Below are 20825 nucleotides of genomic sequence, written 5' to 3' on the forward strand. Positions count from 1 at the left end.
AGGTTAGACTGTCACACTTTATTAGCAAAGCCCCAAAAAACCTTAAGCATGGACACAGAGGCCCAGGGGTGGGCAATCTTCATGGTTCAAGTCAGAGAAGTGTTTTTTTATCTTTGTGAGCACTGTGTCAAAGAATAAAGCAAAGACTTTGTTCAAAATGCTGTTATTCATCTGTTTTAATCAATTTTACGTGTAAAAATATTAAAAACAATGTCAGGGTTCTGAAGGTTAATGGAACAAAAACAAATTGTGGGCACAGTATGGAAGAACATGACTACATCTGCTCACACGGCAAAACAGATCATCTTATACTTCACTCTTTCCGTTTGGAGGCAGACTGTGGCCTACAGTTTGTAAAGGCAGTGTGTGATATGATGACAGAGAAGTTTAATTGTAAATTCTGCATTAACACCAGTGAAACATCGTGACACCGGACACACATCTGTAGCTCAGTCACAGTTTTGCATAACATTAACAGATTTCTGAACTGAGAGTGGTGGGCAAAGGTGAGCGTGTGTTGTTATCGTCACTGACCCACATGTGTGCGTTTTATTCTTTGTATACTTTCTCAGGAAAGTACCAAACAGCGAACTGCACAAACACCACAGCATCGTGTTCTGTGAAGTTAAACAGCATGAATGGACTGTATGGAAAAAATTGTACTCCTACTTTAGAATGTTCTTTATGTGGCTGCAATGGGAATGGTCAGCAACTTAGAGCTGACAGCTGATTCTGTAGGAACAAAAAGTGGAGAGGGGGGGGAGGTTTGCATGCTGCACACACTTGAAAAGTTCTCATTTTGAAAGGGCTGCGCACCTTGAGCCGTTAGTTCCCAGCAATAACGTTACATCGTCAGCAGGCATGTATGACAGTACTGAAAAAGAAATAACACATTTGTTTCTTGGTCGATGAAGCTGTACGCTAGATTCGTCCTTCTGTGTTTCACAGTCAGTCAGACATGTATTGTCTTTGTGGAGAATGGGCTCTGCCTGCTCTGGCGATGATTTTATGAGGCGGAGGTGGGCAAGACATGGACAGCAGCCCTGGAACCTGCTGCTCCTCCTCTTCATCTGAGGGGGTTCTTGTTGCCATGGGCTTCAGTAGAGGACCTATGGGATGAGGGGAATGGGTTGGCAGGAGATTTCGAGGAAGCACAAGGGGCTTGAGGATGCCAGAGCCGCTAGTAGCTGGTCTGTTGAAATACGAATAGCCTCTCATCGTATGAAGGGCGTATGCAGGGATCAGAAAGGAGTTAGAAGGCTGGTGACTGGGCAGGACAGAAGAGTCTCTACCACCCCAGTAGTAGTTTCTCTGCAGGGATTGTTGGTGGGTGCTGGTGGTGCTTACAGGCTGGCTGCTGCTGTTGAAATGGCATTGCAGTGGATTACTTTGTTGGCCTGTGTACGCTGCAGGGTGAACCAAGCCAAAGTGAAGCTTGATGGCCATTAACTCAGCACTGAGCCTGGCGTTTTCTTCTTTCAGAGCCATGAGATGAGTCTCCAGCACATAGTCATTCATCCTTCTCTTCTCCCGTGACCGCTTGGCAGCTTCGTTGTTCTTGCGACGTTTCTCCCAGTAGAGCTCATCCTTCTTTTCTTCAGGTATGAACTCCCTCTTGCGACGGGGTCCTTTACGTACCAGATCGTTTTCCATGTGTAAAACATGGTTTTCTTGGCCCCCGTGAAAAGCTAGCGGTAGGGACTCCATGCTAAATGAAGAGCGAGTCACAACAGAGACCTGAAATCGAATAGAGGAGAGCAGTTAGTGGAGCTGAAGCGAGCAGCTGAGTAAGCAATGAGTTCTTTATCAGGAAACTACTCTGCAGTTTTTTAATGAATAATGAGACAAATTTTAACAAACTGTCAATGTGACACCGCTCTACACTCCTGCAAAGGTTGGTCAGAATTCAATAAAGACGTTTTGAAATATCACGTTTACAGAATGACGCACGTGCAAACGCTACCAAAAACATCCTTGGTGGAGGTAATTATAGATATAGCTTTACATTAAACAAACAGGAACCACAAAATATTTATGCTTTGAGGTTCTTTTCAAATAACATGACGATTTCCTGTATCCTTACAGCTGTACTGTGCGCTGTCAACATATAGAAAGTACCGTGTGAAGATTTAAAATATGTCACATTTGACCTCTGACCTCTCCTTCAAGGTCAATAGATAAGTCGACGTGATAATAATGCTGCGTAGAGCTGTTTAAAACTGTTTCTAATTACCGTTGTTTATATTGACAGCATAAGGGAATATGAGAAATGATATAGGGGGATTCAAAATATTACTTTGGACTTCTGACCTCTTCTTCAAGGTCAAACTTCAGTAAAATGTCTTATGTTTAAAATTCTGCTGCCTGTTTGTCCTGACAACATTTAGGAGATGATTGTGGTATTTGAGGATTCTGAGTATCGTTTGCATCCAAATATCACGTCACATTTGACCTCTGATCTCACTTTTAATTTCATATCTGCCTTTCTTTCAAGATGATCCTCAAATATGTTAAATATTTAAAGAAAGTATCGTCAAGAGAGAGAATGAGCTAATCAGAGATATGCTGCAGAATATAGTTAGTTATTTACAAATCAGTACCCGTTATCCATTACATATTTTAAATGCACTTTAAAGGAACGAGGAAAACAAGGTGAACATACACCAAATGCAATCCTAGTCCCTTAAAAGGAAGTCGCGCGCACAGAGCGAGCTGCCTCGGTGAAGGTTTGAACGCTCTGAGTGATTCTTGTCATTAAACACATTTATAATCTGAATATGTCTTACATTTGGATTCTTACACTTACGGATGCAGTTTCAGGGTCTGGTTAAAGAAAACAGCAGACACTTCTCCATATTTTTGTCACATTGTTAGGGCAAGCTGTTTAATCGCACCACTGAGAAAACAGATTAGCCGCTGATGACAACGGCATGCTGTTGCAGTGCTAGTCCCTAATCTTATAATGTGTTGAGTAATAGAGGCACATATACTTTGTGTATTTGCAACTTTGTGTTTGTTTGTCTCGCTTTAAGCATATAAATGGCTAATGTTCAGATATAAAGGGCTTTTTAAAAAATCGGATATAATTGTATAAAATGCTGCACGTGCCTGTAGAGGCTGTCCATCTATGGCAGACCATTTTCATACCATTATGTTTTTTTTCCTCTCCAAAAATATTTAGAGGCTATTACAGTTCAGTACTTTATTACACTCTGTCTAGCACCTCGAGACCCACAACCCCCTTTCCTGAACTAGCCTCACCACCTACCTGTCTCAATATGAAACGTATGAAAATAATAAGGCTGGAAACAATACATAGAATGGCAAGATTGTGGCTTTGTGTGTTAGCTCCATATTCCATACTGAGTCATCAGTGTGCTTTGTCTGCATCATGGCTGATGAGGAGCCAAATTAGAGGAGTTTGCATTTGTAATTTTACAGATCTGTGTTGTCAAAAGCAAATAAAAATACTCGTCGAGCCTTTCTCTTTTTACTTTTATATCTGTGAAACCAAATAAAACGCTTCTTAACGGAAACTTTTCACGCGAGGTTTTACGCGACCGAGAAGATGCTGTCGCACCAAGCGGCTTTTAGTTCAGCTGAGGTGACCTAAGCTCGGCGTATGCAAATTACGCATAGGTATCTTTAGTTAACGTGAAGTCAAACAATGCTTCATGTTTCTCACATTGTCTCCCCCTCATCTTCCTCTTTGATCGCCTTGTCCTTCTAGTCACTGCTTCCCCTCTCCAGCACTTTCATCTTTGTGCGTCACTTTGTTGCGTGAACAAACGTGCAGCCAGTAAGAGTTTGTCCATTTTGCTGTACATCTACCTCAAATCCTTCTTTAAATGAATAGAATAGGAGGAATACTGACTGCTGCTAATGAATTATCTTTTATTCACGTGGGTTTGTGGGTGGTTTTTATGGGAAGCTGTGCAAGATGGGTGAACAATGTGTTAAAAACCACAGCCAGCCTCCTGTACGTGCAATCAGAAACACACATAGACTCATACAGGCTAGGCTTACACTTATCTCTTTTAACTCATTGATGTTTCATTCACACCTTATTCTTGCTCACAATATAATACCTGATAAGTGTTTTTTTTTAATCATACACTGCACAGTACTTTATGATAGTAGTCAATTGTGACACCTCATAGAAGAGCTGCAAAAAAAGCTGTCACTCAGGATGTCACACATATAGCATGCTCTTAAATGCAAACAATAACTTCACAGCTTATTACTTACCGTGCAATGCCCTGCAAGGCTGTAGAATGGCCTTTTTTTAATTTCAGTTGTACAAAATGAAAGTACTTTCTTAGCATGTCGAGTGACCGTACAGTCAGACTTTGCCAGAGGCAACAAAACTGTAGTTTCAAAGAGGCCATGTACCGTGTGTGTAGTGGTGAGAGTACACATTGGTTAAAAATATTCAAACCTTTGCCCAGAGAAACCCCGTGTGTTTCTGTGTGAGAACGTGCACACCTGCAAACTGGTGTCTGACACAAAAACTACTTGTTGTACATTAAAAAAAAAAAGAAAAGCAACAGCAGGAAGAGAGAAAACAATAATCACAAAGGAAGACACAGACAAAGAGAAAATAAAAAAAGAGAGGGTTCCTGAGTGAAATCTCTCTTGAGGCCAACCCCGCTCTCTACTCTGCTGCACATTTGCACCTGTTTCTTATCGACTAATTATAGCCCGCCTGCTTTTTAGTAAGGAACTCTCAGACTTCTTCTTTTGGTGTCTATCCGTTTTCTCACACTCTAACATCTGTTGTTGTGTTGCTCTGTACCCTGCCAAGCTTTGTTAAAATAAGTGCTCATAGGAAAAGTTGGTCAGTCCATATTCTGTGGCTTTCCACCTCAATGTACTCTATTCACATCACCTTGAAACTGCCATTAGTATGAGAGAATTCCCTGTTGGGTGGATAAAGAACTCGCCTCCGTTCTTGCTTTTAACCGTCTTGTAATGCAATGCATTTCTTGATGAGCAGATAAAATACAAACTACCATCCTCACAATGCTTTGCATGCAGTAAATATGTTCCGAAACATCAGGCGTTCTGCCTTTTTTGTAATTTTCCTGACTTTACGTGAAAAATATTTTTTCCTCATTGTTTAGTCAGCCATACCGACATAAACATTTTATTATTCAAGTGTCACAAATTATGATTCGTATCACAAAATAAACATTTAGCTTCATGACTGGCTATAACATTTGCATAAATGTGCTAGACTTGTGATCGCACTACTTTTTGAAACCTTTTGGATTTATACTTGAAGTCTTCCGGTCGCTCATAGCGAGCGTTACTAGCAACCGCTGCTACCAAAGTGCTTGACCTTTATTTACTTCTGAGTGGACAGTGAACCTTCACTTACTAGTAAAATCATTTTATGCTTTCATAAAACACACTTTCACTTTCTGCAAACTTGTGATGTTTGCAGCTCCGATCAAACTCAGGCTTCATACGGGCAAAATGTCCCAACTATATCACGTGTAAAATATTACTAAGTGACCAAGACGCGGGTATCGTCATTGCAGTAAGTAGAATTTTATTAAAAATGTTCAGCTTTGGGTGAGACCACTTCTTAGTCTGAGAAGTATGCACGATGATGGATTGGTAACTTATGAATTAACAAATGTTTAAAAACTCCCACTTTCTCATATCTACAGCACAGCGCAGCATCTAAGAGCGGGCCAAGACATTTTCCTCCACATCATGGTCGAATTGATTGGATCAGAAGCGATTCATTCGTGACATTGTTTTTGAGAACATCACGATTAGTTGTCCCATTTTTTAAGACTTCAGTTTGATACGGATTTGCTAAAATTGCACGAAGTATCCAGTTTCGCCTTCCCTCGCAATGGTAAAGAATCCCTCCAAAAATGGGGATCTGCATGCGGGGCTAGCTCGGCTTCAAAAGTCAACGATCTCTGAGTTGGGCCGAGCCCCACGTTTGGTCATTTTCATGCAAATCCATCCCGGACTTTTTGAATAATTCCACTAGCAAATAGAGAAACATACAGATACAAACTGAATTACTCACGTAAACACAACTGCAGGGATGACATACAACAATTCACATGAGCTATAGATCATCCAACATCATATCTTACTGTTGTTCTGTGCTCTATTCTAACTTTGTATATCTTTTCACCTTTCATGAAACAAACGTTCGTTTTTTCTGAGATAGCTAAATAACCTCCAGAGCGTTCGTATTCTGATATAACTGTGAGGTCATTGCAGAACATCAAAAAGTATTTTTTATTCCTAACCTTGGTAGATTATTTAAAAAAATACAGCTAACAGAAATACGTCGTTTGCTGTAGAGAAGCTCCATGTACACAACTGTGCTCCTCTTGCGCATAGTTACACAGTGCAAACACTTCCTCTTCCTCAAACAACTGTCACCAGATAATAGAATATAGAATAAATACCTGATTTCATTTTGAATTAAGAAAATGACACTTTACAAGTCTGGCTGCTTAATTCTGCTTTTGGTCACGAGTGAAGTGAAACGATTCAAAGGTTTGCTGAGCTGACAATTTCACAGAATACACAGTTATGTTTTGCTGTGATCACAGCAAGACCAGTTGTGCACGCGTTGATAAATGTCCGTCCCTTGGTCACTAACACCTCAACCATTTCCTTCATTCGGTCTTTTTACTTTTAACATACATGGTCAGTGCCAGTATATGTGAGAAAATGTGCTTCAGGCCTTACCTTCTGCAAGCGTATCCACAAGATCTGCTGCCGTCGAGCTGCCAGTGAACTGTTTCAGAGAGGTCTCGCTCTTGCCCTAATGTACAACTTAGAGTGCCGAACTCTTCTGTTAGACACTGTCAAGCAATTAATGCACAGATGAGTCGAGTGGGGATCATAATACTTTGTTGCTTTCAGTCCTACCCACTCACCTCTCTCTTTTTTGCTTTGCTCTCAGCCTTTTTTAACGCGCTGTTTTCCTGTCTTTAACTCTGGCTGTCCACCTCTGTTGTCGCATGAAAAGTGTCTGACTGCTTTCCTTGATGTCGATCATATTGTGGTGGTAGTGGCTTGCCCACACAGGGGTCTCCCCTGTATGATGCTGCTTTCAATTTTAGGCATATTTGGTCGATAGCATGCCAAAACTAAATGAAAACATGCATCTAATGCCCTAGAGTTTAGTAAAGCTATATGATTTTTTTTTTAAATCTCTAGAGTAAATGCATTGGTAGCGTCTTTACAGCATTTTGTTCGTACTGCAGCTGTACTATGATACTTTGCTCAGTGAAATGTTTTAACCACATGTTAAAATTCAGTCACATACCTGATGTCTCGTTCCAGAAAAGCTTGGGTGCAGCAGTAGTTGCGGCAGTCTTAGTAATATGAGACGTTTTAGAGATAAAAGCCACAACAGCCAGGTAATGATATGACCATCAGTTCTGTGTTGTTCAGATATTTAGCGTAAAGCATAAGTGTGAGGAGACGTGACTAAAACTTTATGTGTGACTTTTAAATAAATCTTTGGCACCTCAGATTCGCAGAAAATGCAGAAGTGTTTGTGACTTATGAGAGTGTATTTCAAGCCTCTGCTCAGTTAATCTTCTTCTTGTCCAAATTTAGAATATTTTGTTATAATATAATAATTCCTGTGTCAAAATGACTTTGACACAGGAATTAAAATGCATGCTTTTGTCGTGACTGGAAATTTTACTTCAACGCCCATTTCTATGTATAGCCAGTGTCACATGTAGACAGATTTTTGGCTTCCTGTTGTGATGCGTGTAAGTCCTTAATGTTAGAAAAATAAGCACGAGAGGTCCACGTGGAGGCAAAAATGCTTTCTTTTTCAAAGGGCTGAAAGAGAGTTCCTTTTATGCTAAAATGTTATTTTCTAAACTCGCACGTAAACTTATTTTCAGTCCATCTCTCTGTGTCGGATGGACGAACACTGGGACGCACTCAGTTTGTCAAAGCTGGAACGTGTCTTACACAAAGACATGAATTTGACATCACGAGCCATGACGGACGAGTTCCAGTACGTTAAACAGGACATTCAGTCATCGTTTTTTTTCTGTTTTTAACTTTAACACCTGGGATGCCTTAATTTAGGCCGTCCTTTTTCAAGAAAGGAGGTCAAGCATTTATTTAGAGGAGAGTAAAGTTCAAATCCATGATTGAATTGGGTTGACCAGATCCAAACAAATTAAATCTGGGTCAAAGGATATGATTTTGTCTGACAATATAGGTCATGTCACCAGTTTGTCATTTATGACATATCCCATGAAAAGAATTTAACCCATGACACACAAACGCACAAACTATACAGGTCACAGTTTGGGCACTGGTCACAGGAAGGTTAAAAGTTTGTTTTAATGATGAGCTTGTCTTCTTACATTTTTTTTAGATGTGACTAACAATAAAAAACCTTATTGCTATTTCAGCTGCTGCTGTGCCTGATACTAATCTTTTGGTTTTAATAGGGATGCATCGGCACGTCTCTTTTTTAACCACAAGTTTCTTCAAAGACTTATGTGTACTGACTTTTGTAAACTAAAACCACTCAAAATGTGGAACAGTGTCTGAGTGTGTTGAGTTTCAGGAGAAGGCATACAAATGTCACATAAGCTCACGTAAAATAGAACATCCGGTCTCCTTAATTTAAAATAATATTCTTTCTTTGAAGTCTGAATAAAAATATGCGATGTGAATATATTGGTAGCATTAATATTAGTTTACGTTTACTTTATTTAGTTATTTACTCTAAAACCGGTGTATGTGTGAAAAATGCATACATACTACTGGAGAGGCAGAAATTATTCCACAAAACGAAATCCATCTGCCACACCGTTTGTGTTGTAGCGCCCTCTGCTGGAGGCTTCGGGCTCGTGCATGGGTATTTAAGACCCGATTGCGATGGCACTGCGTAGCAGGTCAGAGATGACATGATGCTCCATTCGCCTAACAAGTGAAAGATCCTGTTGCGAGAGGATACCCGGATCTTTCTTTTTTTTTTGGTGGGGGGGGGGATTACATCAAGAAGGGCATAAAAAGGGATTAAAAAATAAGAATATATATATATATATATATATATATATATATATATATACACTAAGTATATTTTGTACTTTATACTTAGACAAGTATAAAAGTAATACTTTTTATACTTAGAGTATATTCTAAGTATATTCTTAGAGTTTTATACTTACTTTTCGACTTAAAGCATTACTTTTATACTTGATTGTAAAATGACTAACATGACTATTCGAATGCATGGATATACATTCATATATTAAAGACCCTATTCTAACAAAAGCATAGCATTTAAAGATTTAAACATTACCCAGATGTGGTGTCTCACTGAAATGTGGTGGATTGTGTCTCACTGAGCTGCTGACCCACAAATAAACGGTTCAACGTTCAGTTTTCCATCGAGTCGAATTGTGCTGGGAAATCACGCAGTGGGGATAAAGGGGAATACCGAGTCAGCACGCACAGTTTCACTGGTGCAGTCGCTGTGTTTTTCCTTTTTGTTTGTTTGTTTTTCATCACTGGCAAAGGGTAAAAATGTACAAGAAATACCTGTACTGCAATGAAATTAAATAATCTGAATGAAAAAGAAAAGTCCGGAATAACATTAAAAAACAAAAACGAAAAAACAGCTTGTGTGTTTATTACATTATACATTAATATTTCATTGTATGAAACAAATTCAGACAAAGAGCGGGAGCGCAAAAGCTTCATTCAAACAGAATAAAACCACAGAAAATCGTGCCGTGTAGCTCGTGGTAAAATACATTGTTCATGGCTGATCTTTCGGGGAACATAGGCCACGTGAAGGCTGTTTATTTCGTTTTTTAATTGTTCGTATTTTCATTATGACCCACTGCACACGTTTCATTCTTTTTGGACTGCATATTTACTGGCAAACAAAAAAAAAACAGCTGAAAAAGCCTTCACCTCACATCTCATTTGGACGCATATGGAATCACGTTAAGTTTGGGGATTTTTTAAAAACTTCTTGTAAGTTACACCTTAACAGTTAAACTGTCCAGTCAGCGTCCCCCAGAACTGAGATGCATCCCGAGCTGAGACAAACCAGGCGTTGCACTGCTGAACCGACTCTTCAGCCCCCTCTGAATGTGCGCCTCCACACCGACACCCTGGCTTTGCCTTTCTTGTAAGTGGAGAGGCAGGCCGGAGTAGACGGCCGACGGAGCCAGGTAGGAGGACCTCCAGGGCAGAAGAAGATTATTACACACAGCCGAGTGGTTCAGCTGGGGCACCAGCCAGTTTTGGGGTGGGTACGAGAGCGCAGAGGCATGGTGGAGAGTGTCAGGAGAGGACATGATTGCTGAGAAGGAAGAGACGGGTGGGGAAGATACACTGGGAGAGATGGGGATTACATCGACGGAGGAGACCTGGCGCTGGGCATCCACTCCTACCTCCCCTGACCTTCCGCTCCCTAAACTATCTCGGAGCGAAAGGACACCGGAGCCGGTGAGAGGAAGGATGCCTGGCTGTGTCCCACAATTGCGATGGCTTAGTGGATTAAAAAGACCTCTAGTTGAGCCAAAACAAGGGAGCTTGGACTCATACTGGTTCAGTGCAGTTTCCTGTTGTCGCACAGCCCTGATCCCTGCCTGGAAGAGAGAAGGGGTGTGGGGAGGTATGGGCGACAAGGGCAGAGTGGGCGCTAGGACAGGCGCAGTTGATGTCGCAGAGGGAGAGGGTGCTTTGGTTTTTTCTATGCTCAGGGTACTGATGTACTGCAGGTTAAGGACTTGAGCCCGCAGCTGGGCGTTCTCCTCGCTCAGAGCCAGTAGCTGGCCCTCTATCATCAGGTCATTCAGCCTCCTCTTCTCCCTGGACCGCTTGGCCGCCTCGTTGTTCTTGCGTCGCTTGTCCCAGTAGCTGGCATCTTTCTTATCGTCTGGGATCATCTCCCTCTTCCGGCGCGCAACGGGGGTGAAGTGGCTACTGTAGGCCTGTAAGCGCATGAGACGTCGAGCCAGGAGGGAGGACCGAGTCCCAGCCAGGAGCCGAGGCTCCGTGTCCGTGTACCCACTGCTCTCAACTGAGGAGGAGGGCTGGCAAGGAGCATCTGTCCCGGCACCGTCAGGGCTTTTCGGGGAGCTCATGACACTAGTGGAGGGAAACAAGTGTCAGTCAAGCAGCATGCATACATCCATGCATCAAGCATAAATCTGACCCCGTTAGCTGCACCTGAATCACCTAAAGCAATGATTGCTGCATAAGTTTCGATTCATAACTAATGCTGAGAAAAATCTGCGTGAATGAAACTCGTTTACGTTTATTTTGAGCATTTTTGAGTTGAATGTACTTCACACATTTGACGAAACGCGTAGTTTACTGACGTTGAAAAGCGAGTTAATAATCTGTAAATTCAATGTGCATTAATCTAAACAGCCTTACTCCACCACAACGTTAAATGATGTCGGCACATACGACAGTGTCGGTGCCTTTTCATTTAAAACAGTTTCTAACCTTCTTAAGATTAAGACAGATACATTAAAAGTTAGCCTCGAGGGAACTTTACGCGAGCATACTGAATGTGAGCGTTCACGTTTTAAAGCCTTAGAATTAGACAGCGTCGTAAAGTTGAACTGACACTGACCTGATTGGAAGGATGACACCTGTGGGACTGTTAGAAGCCGGGACTTTGAGCGTCTCTTGCAGCTCTGCAAACACACACACACAAGAAGAGCGACATACAGTTTTACGCGCAGCACTTGGAAAAGTGACTTAATCTTTTTTAAGTTTGTGGGTGTTACATGGGGTGAAACAGAGAAAGGGCTGAACTTACCATTCACTCACAATCAGCGGTGATGTGGAGAGCAGAGCTGCTGGGCGGTGCGCACATATAGGCCACACGGATAGCCAATCACACTGTGCTGTCTGTTTCATTCTGTGGAAACCGATCTGGCAACTTTAACTTGGAGTGCGGAAGTCCAAGAGAGCTGTGTGTGGCCACGATCTAACCATCAGGTGTTACTGAAATGAGTCGATTTGGATCAACCGTCCTACTTATTACTTTTGTAAAATTACAGCACATCGGTCGACGTGTCTAGAACAGTCGCACTGTGACACCACTGTTCAGTAAGCTTTACTCATTAGTAGAAAACATGGTTTGGTTTACGACATGATTATGTTTGACTTTGAGATTTGTTTGACATGTATTTATCTATTTGTTTTGAATGACGTGATGAAATGAAATAAAACACTGAAACAAATCCCAGAAAGCACGAGCTATATTTAGAGAGATTTAGAGATTTTTTTTTTCTTTTTTTTTTCTTCTTTTTTTTTTTTTTCCATTAAAAAGTTCGCTCCACATCACGGTGTTGCTCAGCATGTGGCGCATCTTCTCAAATGGAGACTGCGGGAACTGTAACAAAAGCTTTAACTTCTCATGGATTTTGCACCTGTAACTCCTCCTTAAATGAAGGTTATGGCGCACATAACTGCTAATCACGTGCTCACAGTTAAATTTCAGGACGGACTTTGAATGGGTCCAGTCATCCACTAGTCCAGCCTCAGGAAGGATGCAGGGAATCACTAAAGTCCAGATTTGTAATTTAGCGTTCCCTGTAATTTTTTTTTTTAATTAGACAAATCACATTGAAGGATAAATTGCCGGTCAGTTTAAATTCCTTTTTGCTATATTAAAAGGAAAATTTCAAGAGGCAATTCCTGCTGAATGCTTCAGATTATGGGAATTTCTTTTCCCATTGCTGGATTTGCTCATTCCAGCCATCTGATAAAGCAGGACTTTAGAATCTGTAAGCACCATCTGTGCCTTGCAGTGTTAATGTTTTATTCTAAAATGTCAGGACGTTGTGGTCATGTTAACATGACCACAATACACACACAACTCTTGTTCACTTCCACACGTGTCTACAAAAATAGGTAGCTGTACAGTGAGTATTTTACACATACAAATCTACTTTAATAAATGTGATTCGTTAAACCCTTTTTTGTGCCTTTGGCGAGTCTCTCCCCAGTATTCATCTATCCATATTTAATTTAGTCACATGGTGTGGAATTCCATTTAGTTATGCGCCTGATTTTTATTCTAGCTTTTTCAATGTCACTAATCTTCACTGGTGCAGACAGACGTGATTCCCCACATCTCTCATTCTTCTCCAGTTGTTCGTTTGTGTTGTATTTTTCCATTTAAGAGTGTGTTAAGGTTCACAATTGAGGAGGGAGAGTACAAACCACTCTTGGTCCAGAGGATCTTGGTCAAGTGGCAAATCCACCTGTCCGTCTATTGGTGAAAAAAACAAAATGTTTCATAACACAACCAAGAAGGCTGTTGTTTGAATCCTGCCTCACCCGAGCTGCCAGAGATGAATCACTGTCTGCAGGGGACAGGGGCAAAGTGCACCAGGGTACATTAGGTTGTCTGCGGAGAGCACTGAAATCTCCAGCCTGGCAGCTGCCTAAGCATTAACAAGTTTGAGAAGCACAGGTGAAACCTAATGATCCACCTCTCCTTTTCTGTTCACATTCTAATTGTAGTCTGGGTATTCTTTTGAAAGGCTGCAAAAGAGCAGCTTCTCGCGAGAAGACACAGAAGCCGAACAGCAACCAGAATGGAAAACCACACTGTACAACATCACTCTTCTGCAGTTGGTGCTGAAGACTTCTTTGTAGCGTGCAGAGTGAGGGGGCTGTCCATATCACAGGGGGTGTCCTATCAGATGTGTGTTTGTTAAAAACTCCAGTAGAGTTTTCTGTCTGACTCATCATAACCGCATCAGCCACAGTCGCTCATGTTCCAACAGTCTTCTTTTAGTAAGAACGTTGTCTCCAGATTTTTAAAGACATAGTACCTGTCAGGTTGTATTGGTTCCCGGATATTAGTTTGATGGCTTTGAAAAGAGACAAACTATCATGCACAGAAAACACAGAAACAAACATGCGCACACACATATACATATATGCAGGTGAAGACTACAGTGTAGCCTCAACTTGTAGCAGTAACAGGAAGCAGGTGTTATAAATATGATAGCATCCAAATTATTAATAAATACAGGGCTGATTTCTTTTTAGACAGACAGCGATCCAATTTACTCGACTGTGTCTCTCAGCACTGTGTGAATCTGGACCTTTTCGAGGATAGTTTATTATCACTGTTAAAAAAAAAATGCATGCTTAGAAAACATTGTGATATGAAGGGCCTGCATAATTTGGTGCACTCCCACGTTTGTGTGTGGCAACACCCACATCCTGACTGCATGTTGCAGATGATTCTTTTATGTGGATTACTCAGCGCCAGCAGTATAAGTCCTGTTGGCTTTATAATGCTTCAGTGTCTAATTGAGAGAACACTTCTGAACGTTTGACCATTATCTGTATTTCTTTCGTACCAGTGATTGCTCGACTGACATCATGCTGCCAGCAGCTTTGATTTTTATCGAAAATATGGATGCGGAGGGCCTTCAAACATTTGTTAAAGGCTGTATTCCTTTTACCAATAAATCTTTTGAAAAAGCTAATGATTTAGTCATTTCCAGGTTTTAATTACCCAGCCTGTGCACCACTAGTACATTTATCCTCACAGACAGGATTTCTAATTAATTTCGTAAAGGATTCATGAATTGTTTAGACAGCTGGCTGCAGGCTAAGAAAGAAGGATTCTCAAACAGATGTTGATCACATCCGATGATTGTGACAAAGAACACCAGTTGACCTCTATTCCTTATTCTTCTTCTTTCAGCTGCTCGCTTTAGGGTTTACCAAAGCAGATCATCTGCCTCCATTTCCTCCTGTCCCAGCATCCTCCTCAATCACACCCACCCTCTGCACGTCCTCCTTTACTACATCCATGAATCTTCTCTGAGGTCTTTCTTTTTTCCTCCTGCGTGGCAGCTCAATCTTTATCATCCTTTGTCCAATATATCCACTCTCCCTCTTCTGCACATGTACAAAACATCTCAGCCTTGCTCAGCTTTTCTTATTTTGTCTCCAAACTGCTCAGCCTGAGCTATCTCTCCTGATCGCTTCCAACAAAAATCTTCAGCTCTGCCACCTCCAGCTCAGCCTCCTGTCTTTGTGTCACCGTCACCATCTCCAAACCATACATCACTGCAGGTCTCACTACTATCTCCTAAACCTTCCCTTTCCTATTCAACCCTGCCGGCACTCCTTTCTTGATCTCTCTCATACTCTCTCTGTTGCTTTGGATGGTTGACCTCCGCCAACATTCCCAAAACAAGAATCTGTAGGGCTCCTTCTTTCCTATAACATGGTGTGACGCATCAGCTTTATCCATCTGTCCAGCTCTGCACATCACCTTTGTTCTCGAAAATCTGTGCTCACTCTCTAAGATTGTGTTAAGCAGTCTGGTTAAAATGTCCACTGCCCTCTCTCCAAAACACCTCCATACCTGCAGAGGTATGTCATCTGCACCAACTGCCTTTCCACTCTTCCATCTCCTCATAGCTGTCCTCACTTCCTCACTACTAATCCTCTGCACTTCTTGATTCACTAACTGTCCTCTATTCATCCATCCTACTTTCTCATGTTCTCCATCTATCAGCTCCTCAAAGTGCTATCTGCATGCATATGTTTCGTTTTCATCATGGCACAAATCTGAACACATGCGCTAATGTTAATATGCATGCACAAGAATATGACAGCCCAGTCTGCGTTCAACTTTGTGAGTTGTTCAGCTCACTAGAGAATTCCAGTCTTACCAAATCTGTTTTTAATGCCTTGTAGATTAGAATTTTGGGGTACCACTCACTACAAAGCCCTGTAAATCACAAATGCACTGTGGACAGATAGAGATTATGATCTTAGTGACTAAGAAAGAAAGAGAAGTAAATGTTCTAAAAGTGTGTTTACACTTTGCTAGTGTTCACCAGGTGCCAAATGCATCTTTCCACAAGTGCAACAAGTGTTTTGCACATACGTGCCTCCCCATCACTCTCCTCGTCATATGTCTAAATGAGGTTGTGAAAAACACAAAGACAAGTGACCTACTGTCTAAATAAAAGAATCAGTGAATTTGAGCTTTACTACACTGGCCATGCGCACAGCAAAAAAAGTGTGATAACTGATGTCTCTTTTGTTGTTTTTGGCACATTACGCCACAAAGAGAAAGTTATTCTGCTTGTTTTTGTCTTTGTCTTTACCTTGTGCATTAAAAGTGTATATATGTATATATTCTTTCTTCCTCATACCCACTTTAAGTGTTACCATGACCTCTCTAAATGCCTCAGACAGTTGTACATAGACATTAGTTTTGTTGGGAGAGCTTGAGTTGTGTTTTCATCTTCATGGTAAATGAACTGACTCTTATATAGCACTTTTCTACTTGACCTAAGCACTCAGGGCACTTTAAACTTGCGTCAAAATCCTCACTCCTACAGAACCAGCTCCTTAATCACAGCGTTGCCTCATCTGAAAGCATACTCTGCCTCATTGTCCTTTGTTTTTTACACTATTTACAGAAATGAACATTGTGCTGTAGTTACCAAATCTGTAAGCTGGTTCACTGAGGTCATTAACCCATCAGGAAAAAGATTTACTGAGTCTGGTGCTGTTTTTCTGTAGACTTACACAGTTTACCGGCTAGAAAGAATGCCAGTTTAAAGCACTTCTGTATTGTTTTCTATAATGGAGGTTAGGGGTTCCATTACCCTACTCCTATATCTATATAAATGCAGTGGCTCAGGAGTAGAGCAGGTCAACCACTAATCAAAAGGTTGGCTGGGTTGGGCAAGAGCCCCATGTTACAAAGAAACACTTAAAGATCGGAAAAGGTTCTTGTGTGGATGGAGGTGACCGGGTGCGTGAGGGTTGTAGAAATCAGTCCGTTCCCAATACGATTCATAGCATAAGCTAAAGAAAAATCTACACATTTATTGTTTGCGATTGAGTTTAGTTAATATTTTTAAGCATTATTCAAGCGATACCTGTAGGAGGTGAGGAATCAGAGACGGAGTGGCCATCCTTCCTGTGTTGAAAAGAAAACTTTACCAGAACTGCAAGTTTGTTGTAGACTGTAGTCTTCACCAGTGTGTATGTGTGTGTGTGTTTTTTGTGCATTAATATTAGGAGCTCAGTTACCTCATGGGTAAATTAGCATGAAAGATAAGGAGAATTTAGTCAAGCTATTTTTAATATTTGTAATTACTTAAAGCATACTGCTTCTGATATTGAATTAATTATAGAAATTTGTACAGTGTATATAAATAAATATCTATTGAAGTCACGCTTGTTTAAAAGTATTGTTTCAGCATTGTGTCTCTTAGTTTGAACTCAAAGCGTCTTCCAGTGAAACTGACATCATTACTTTTCAGATCACCACTCTGAGTCTCTCGGGTGCTTTTGGACATGTGTGATATGCGTGTGATAACGTGTGATAAGATATCAAATACATGTGTCCAGGATGACATGAGGAGTGTTTTTAACTGTAACTCGTGGAAGGCTAGTTTTGTGTGGCCAGCGAGTAAAATTTGGTGTTGGAAATGAGCATAAATGGTCTCGCTTATATATCGATGTGTTTATTGGTGGTTTGCAATAGACAGGCAGAAGCTAGAAAAAAGGAAAGTGACCTGTGATGTAATGCTGGGTTTTTTCATCTGCTTGTGGGGGTGTTTATCAGCTAGGTTAAAGTAAGCTAAGTGGGGTTTTTCTCTTGTTGTTGTTGTTGTTGTTGTTATTATTGTACAGGAATAATAATATGGAGATTGATATGAGTATAATAATTCCACTTTAACTCAGGCACAACTCATATTCCTTCGTTAGTGTCTGTCAGGACGGCTGTCTGAATATGCAGGCAGCAGACTTTAGCCAATGCAGAGGTCAAGGAGATCCCTTTATGTGCAGTCCTAAGAAAAAACGAGTTGTATCTGTTATTCCATGGCAGGGGCTAAGCTAATCGAGGGTGACTTGTGATTAATGCTGAAACACTCGAGGATTCCAGGGCACACAAGCGATGATGTGTGGAAATGAGCATAAATGGTGGAAATTTCAATAAATGGTCATCTTTATCATCAAAGTCACTCAAACGTCACTCAGAGCTAGTGCCCAGATAGATAAGATGTAGAAAAAACATATGGCTAGTGGAACTGTTTACCACTACTGATTCGTTTAGACAATACTACTGTAATAACTTTGTCATAATGATGAATTGAGTAAATCGTTGGACACGTGGGCCGTTGTCTCAAAAGTACTGCGAGAGAGAATGGAAAGATTTTTTTACAGTGTTTTTACTTTGAGGGAGTCACAGTACAAACTTGTTATATTATTTGGTTGTTTTTCAAATCAGCTCTCGCCCAGGTACCCCTACTTTAAGCAGCACCCTCCAAACCACAGTTTTACCATTACTAACGTGTTTCAGTGCACCCACACAGTTCACTTCACTGTGATACCACCAGGTGAGTCATCACTGGGGCGGTTAGTTTAATCAGTTTGTTCCTGTAAACTTTGATGTTGTTGTTGTTGTTATGTCAGCCCTACTCCCCGCACACCCCCATTCCCCTCACACACTCACACACACGCAGACACACACAGATGTTTTGCTTTTAACAAGCTCCTGTCCCCTTTGCTTTGCTCTGGTTCTAACCTGACCTATTTAAGGTGAGTTTGTATGTCATATCAGACCCCATGTCTTCTGCAAACCCCTCCAAGGAGGTAATTTGTGTGATTGTTGAGGTTGATGTTTGCTGGCCTGATTCCTACTCCTTAATTCACAGCTCAGCTGTTAACCACTTTTTACAGGAAGTTGAGCCTCAGCGAGTATGAAGAGGATATCGCCTCCTCATACTCGACTGCAGTGTGACTTTTGTACAGCGTCACATGACAACTTTACAGTAGTAATGTAGGCCCCTGAGAAATAAGGGCATTGTGTAGCTTCCCACAACATGGGGCTTTCTCACACTTACTGTGCTGTTGATACATGAGTGGCCTGAGGATCATGCACTGCTGAGATCCTGTGAGATACAGTAGAAGATGAGAACACACATAAGCTCATTAGGCATGTAATAAAAGCTCTGGGCGTTCCCCCCCCCCCCCGACTATTTGATAAATAGCGCAGTGATAATGAATGTGTCTGTTTTGCCACCTGTGGTTTTAACTGTCAGTGTAAGATTTGTATAAAGTTGTAACTGTGATGTGTTTAAAATAAAAGTCAGCCTAAAACAACCTATCACTTTGCACCCTTGCTTTGTCAAGTAGCAGCAAAGTAACTAACTTATTTAAAAGTATTTCAGTCATAATCTGCCATTTTTAGAGCTCAGCACATCAACCATTATAATCTCCTGAAACGAGTTGTGTGTTGATTGCTGCGGTCGTTATTGCAGTGTTTAGCCCCCTTCGGGTTTAGCAGTTTGCATGTTTCCATTTTGTATTGAGCAAGATATGAGGAAGTTAAACTTGTCATCTGTTTTTCTCACTAACTACCGCAGTAAGACTGTGAATCTAACAAGATGCAATCTAAATAGGGTTGTTTTTTTAATATTAAGTGATGTCTTTATCTATTGGTCACTTCTGGGTATTTAAAAGGTGTTAAAACAAATAAAGGGATCACTAATGTTTACAGAGGCTGGTTCTTGTTGGCAGCTAGCATGCATACATACATGAGCAATACCCCATAATGTGCTTTTTGTTTATTTTTTATTTTTAGCAGTCCAGCTCTATCAGTGACCACTAAGTGACCTCCAGTCTGGTATCAAGGCCTCATCTTTGCGTAACTGGCAGTGTTTTTACCAATGTGAAGTTTAGGAGAGCACGTTTCTGCTTAAAATGTCCACGTTTCATTATTTACTTTGATGATTTTTGTAACATAAGCTTTTGTGTTGCATGACTTTGAAACGCTGTAATTTCTAATATTTGCGTATTTTGACATATTGCCTTGAACCTTGACCAAACCCGCAGGCTCGAAGAGACAAATCCACTTTTCGTTAATGGCTCTGAGGTTTGCAGCCGTGTTGGCCAACGGTTAAACTGTTGGTGGGAACAGTCTGGCCTATCGATTGTCATTTGTTTGTGGAGGCCTTGAAGCACCCATTCCACACCACTGGCACATCACCTTAACCACTCTGCGTTGCAGCCCAGCTGTAAAAATAGATAGGAAAGATTGCCCTAGATATGCACACGCACTCACATAGAGACACATATAAGAAATAAGATACACACACACCTTCAGGTGTAGATGTGTGGCGTTTGTGGGGGGGACCTCACTTAGGAAAGAGCAATGGAGACAAAGAGATATGAAACCACAAAAAGTGCATTTAACTGACATTGAGTGAGCATCAATTCAGCAAACTGACTTTTGTTCGGGGTTGCCACTGTTTATAAATTCACCCTTTTTGACCTTCAATTGATGCTTGATCTGCAGTGGGTGCTCACCTCCACCAGGTGGCATTAGATTCATGAGGAAGTTCAAAACACTTGTTAGAAAGCCCCTAAATAAGAGGAGGAGACAGGAGAAGACTGGTGTATATCAAATAATTTTAAACGTTCCTTTACTTACATACATTAGGTTTTCTAAACTATCAAAGAAAAATGGATGAGCTCATACTTGAGCTGGATTGCTTAAGATCCAAATACATACATATGCAAATATCAGCAAAGGCAATAAAGCTTTAAAAGAAAAAGAAAAAGAAAATCTGCTTATAGAGCATTGAGCAAATACTCAAGGCCAGGATTCACCAAAAAATCGTTAATTCAGCCGCTGTTTAAACTCAGCACTCGGAGACTGACACCTGTTTAATTTGTGTGCACATTTAAAAGTATTTTGCAGATAGAAAGAAAGACTGTGTGTCGGCTGTGCCTGCCTTATCTGAAAGTTTCACAGCGTTCACATT

At 41.0% G+C, this 20825-nt stretch overlaps 2 protein-coding genes across 2 annotated transcripts; both read right to left on the reverse strand.

Annotated features, from left to right (window-relative positions):
* Positions 1-158: 158 nt before the first annotated feature.
* On the reverse strand, positions 159-7029 carry nfil3-4 (nuclear factor, interleukin 3 regulated, member 4). The gene is made up of 2 exons (XM_080297448.1): positions 6727-7029; positions 159-1737 (listed from the first exon to the last, which is right to left on the reverse strand). Exon 2 carries the CDS (start codon positions 1705-1707, stop codon positions 949-951), a length of 759 nt encoding a protein of 252 aa, XP_080153574.1. The 5' UTR covers positions 1708-1737; positions 6727-7029; the 3' UTR covers positions 159-948.
* Positions 7030-9560: 2531 nt separating this feature from the next.
* LOC113015788 (uncharacterized) lies at positions 9561-11950 on the reverse strand. Its single transcript, XM_026158081.2, has 3 exons — positions 11810-11950; positions 11621-11684; positions 9561-11127 (listed from the first exon to the last, which is right to left on the reverse strand). Exon 3 carries the CDS (start codon positions 11121-11123, stop codon positions 10038-10040), a length of 1086 nt encoding a protein of 361 aa, XP_026013866.2. The 5' UTR covers positions 11124-11127; positions 11621-11684; positions 11810-11950; the 3' UTR covers positions 9561-10037.
* Between the last annotated feature and the right edge of the window lie 8875 nt (positions 11951-20825).

The sequence above is a fragment of the Astatotilapia calliptera genome, chromosome 23 (genome assembly GCF_964374335.1).
Source record: "Astatotilapia calliptera chromosome 23, fAstCal68.1, whole genome shotgun sequence".
Lineage (NCBI taxonomy): Eukaryota > Metazoa > Chordata > Actinopteri > Cichliformes > Cichlidae > Astatotilapia > Astatotilapia calliptera.

What these genes read in the sequence shown, in the direction of transcription:
- nfil3-4 (XM_080297448.1), bottom strand. Translation starts at nt 1,707, where the DNA reads ATGGAGTCCCTACCGCTAGCTTTTCACGGGGGCCAAGAAAACCATGTT.
- LOC113015788 (XM_026158081.2), bottom strand. Translation starts at nt 11,123, where the DNA reads ATGAGCTCCCCGAAAAGCCCTGACGGTGCCGGGACAGATGCTCCTTGC.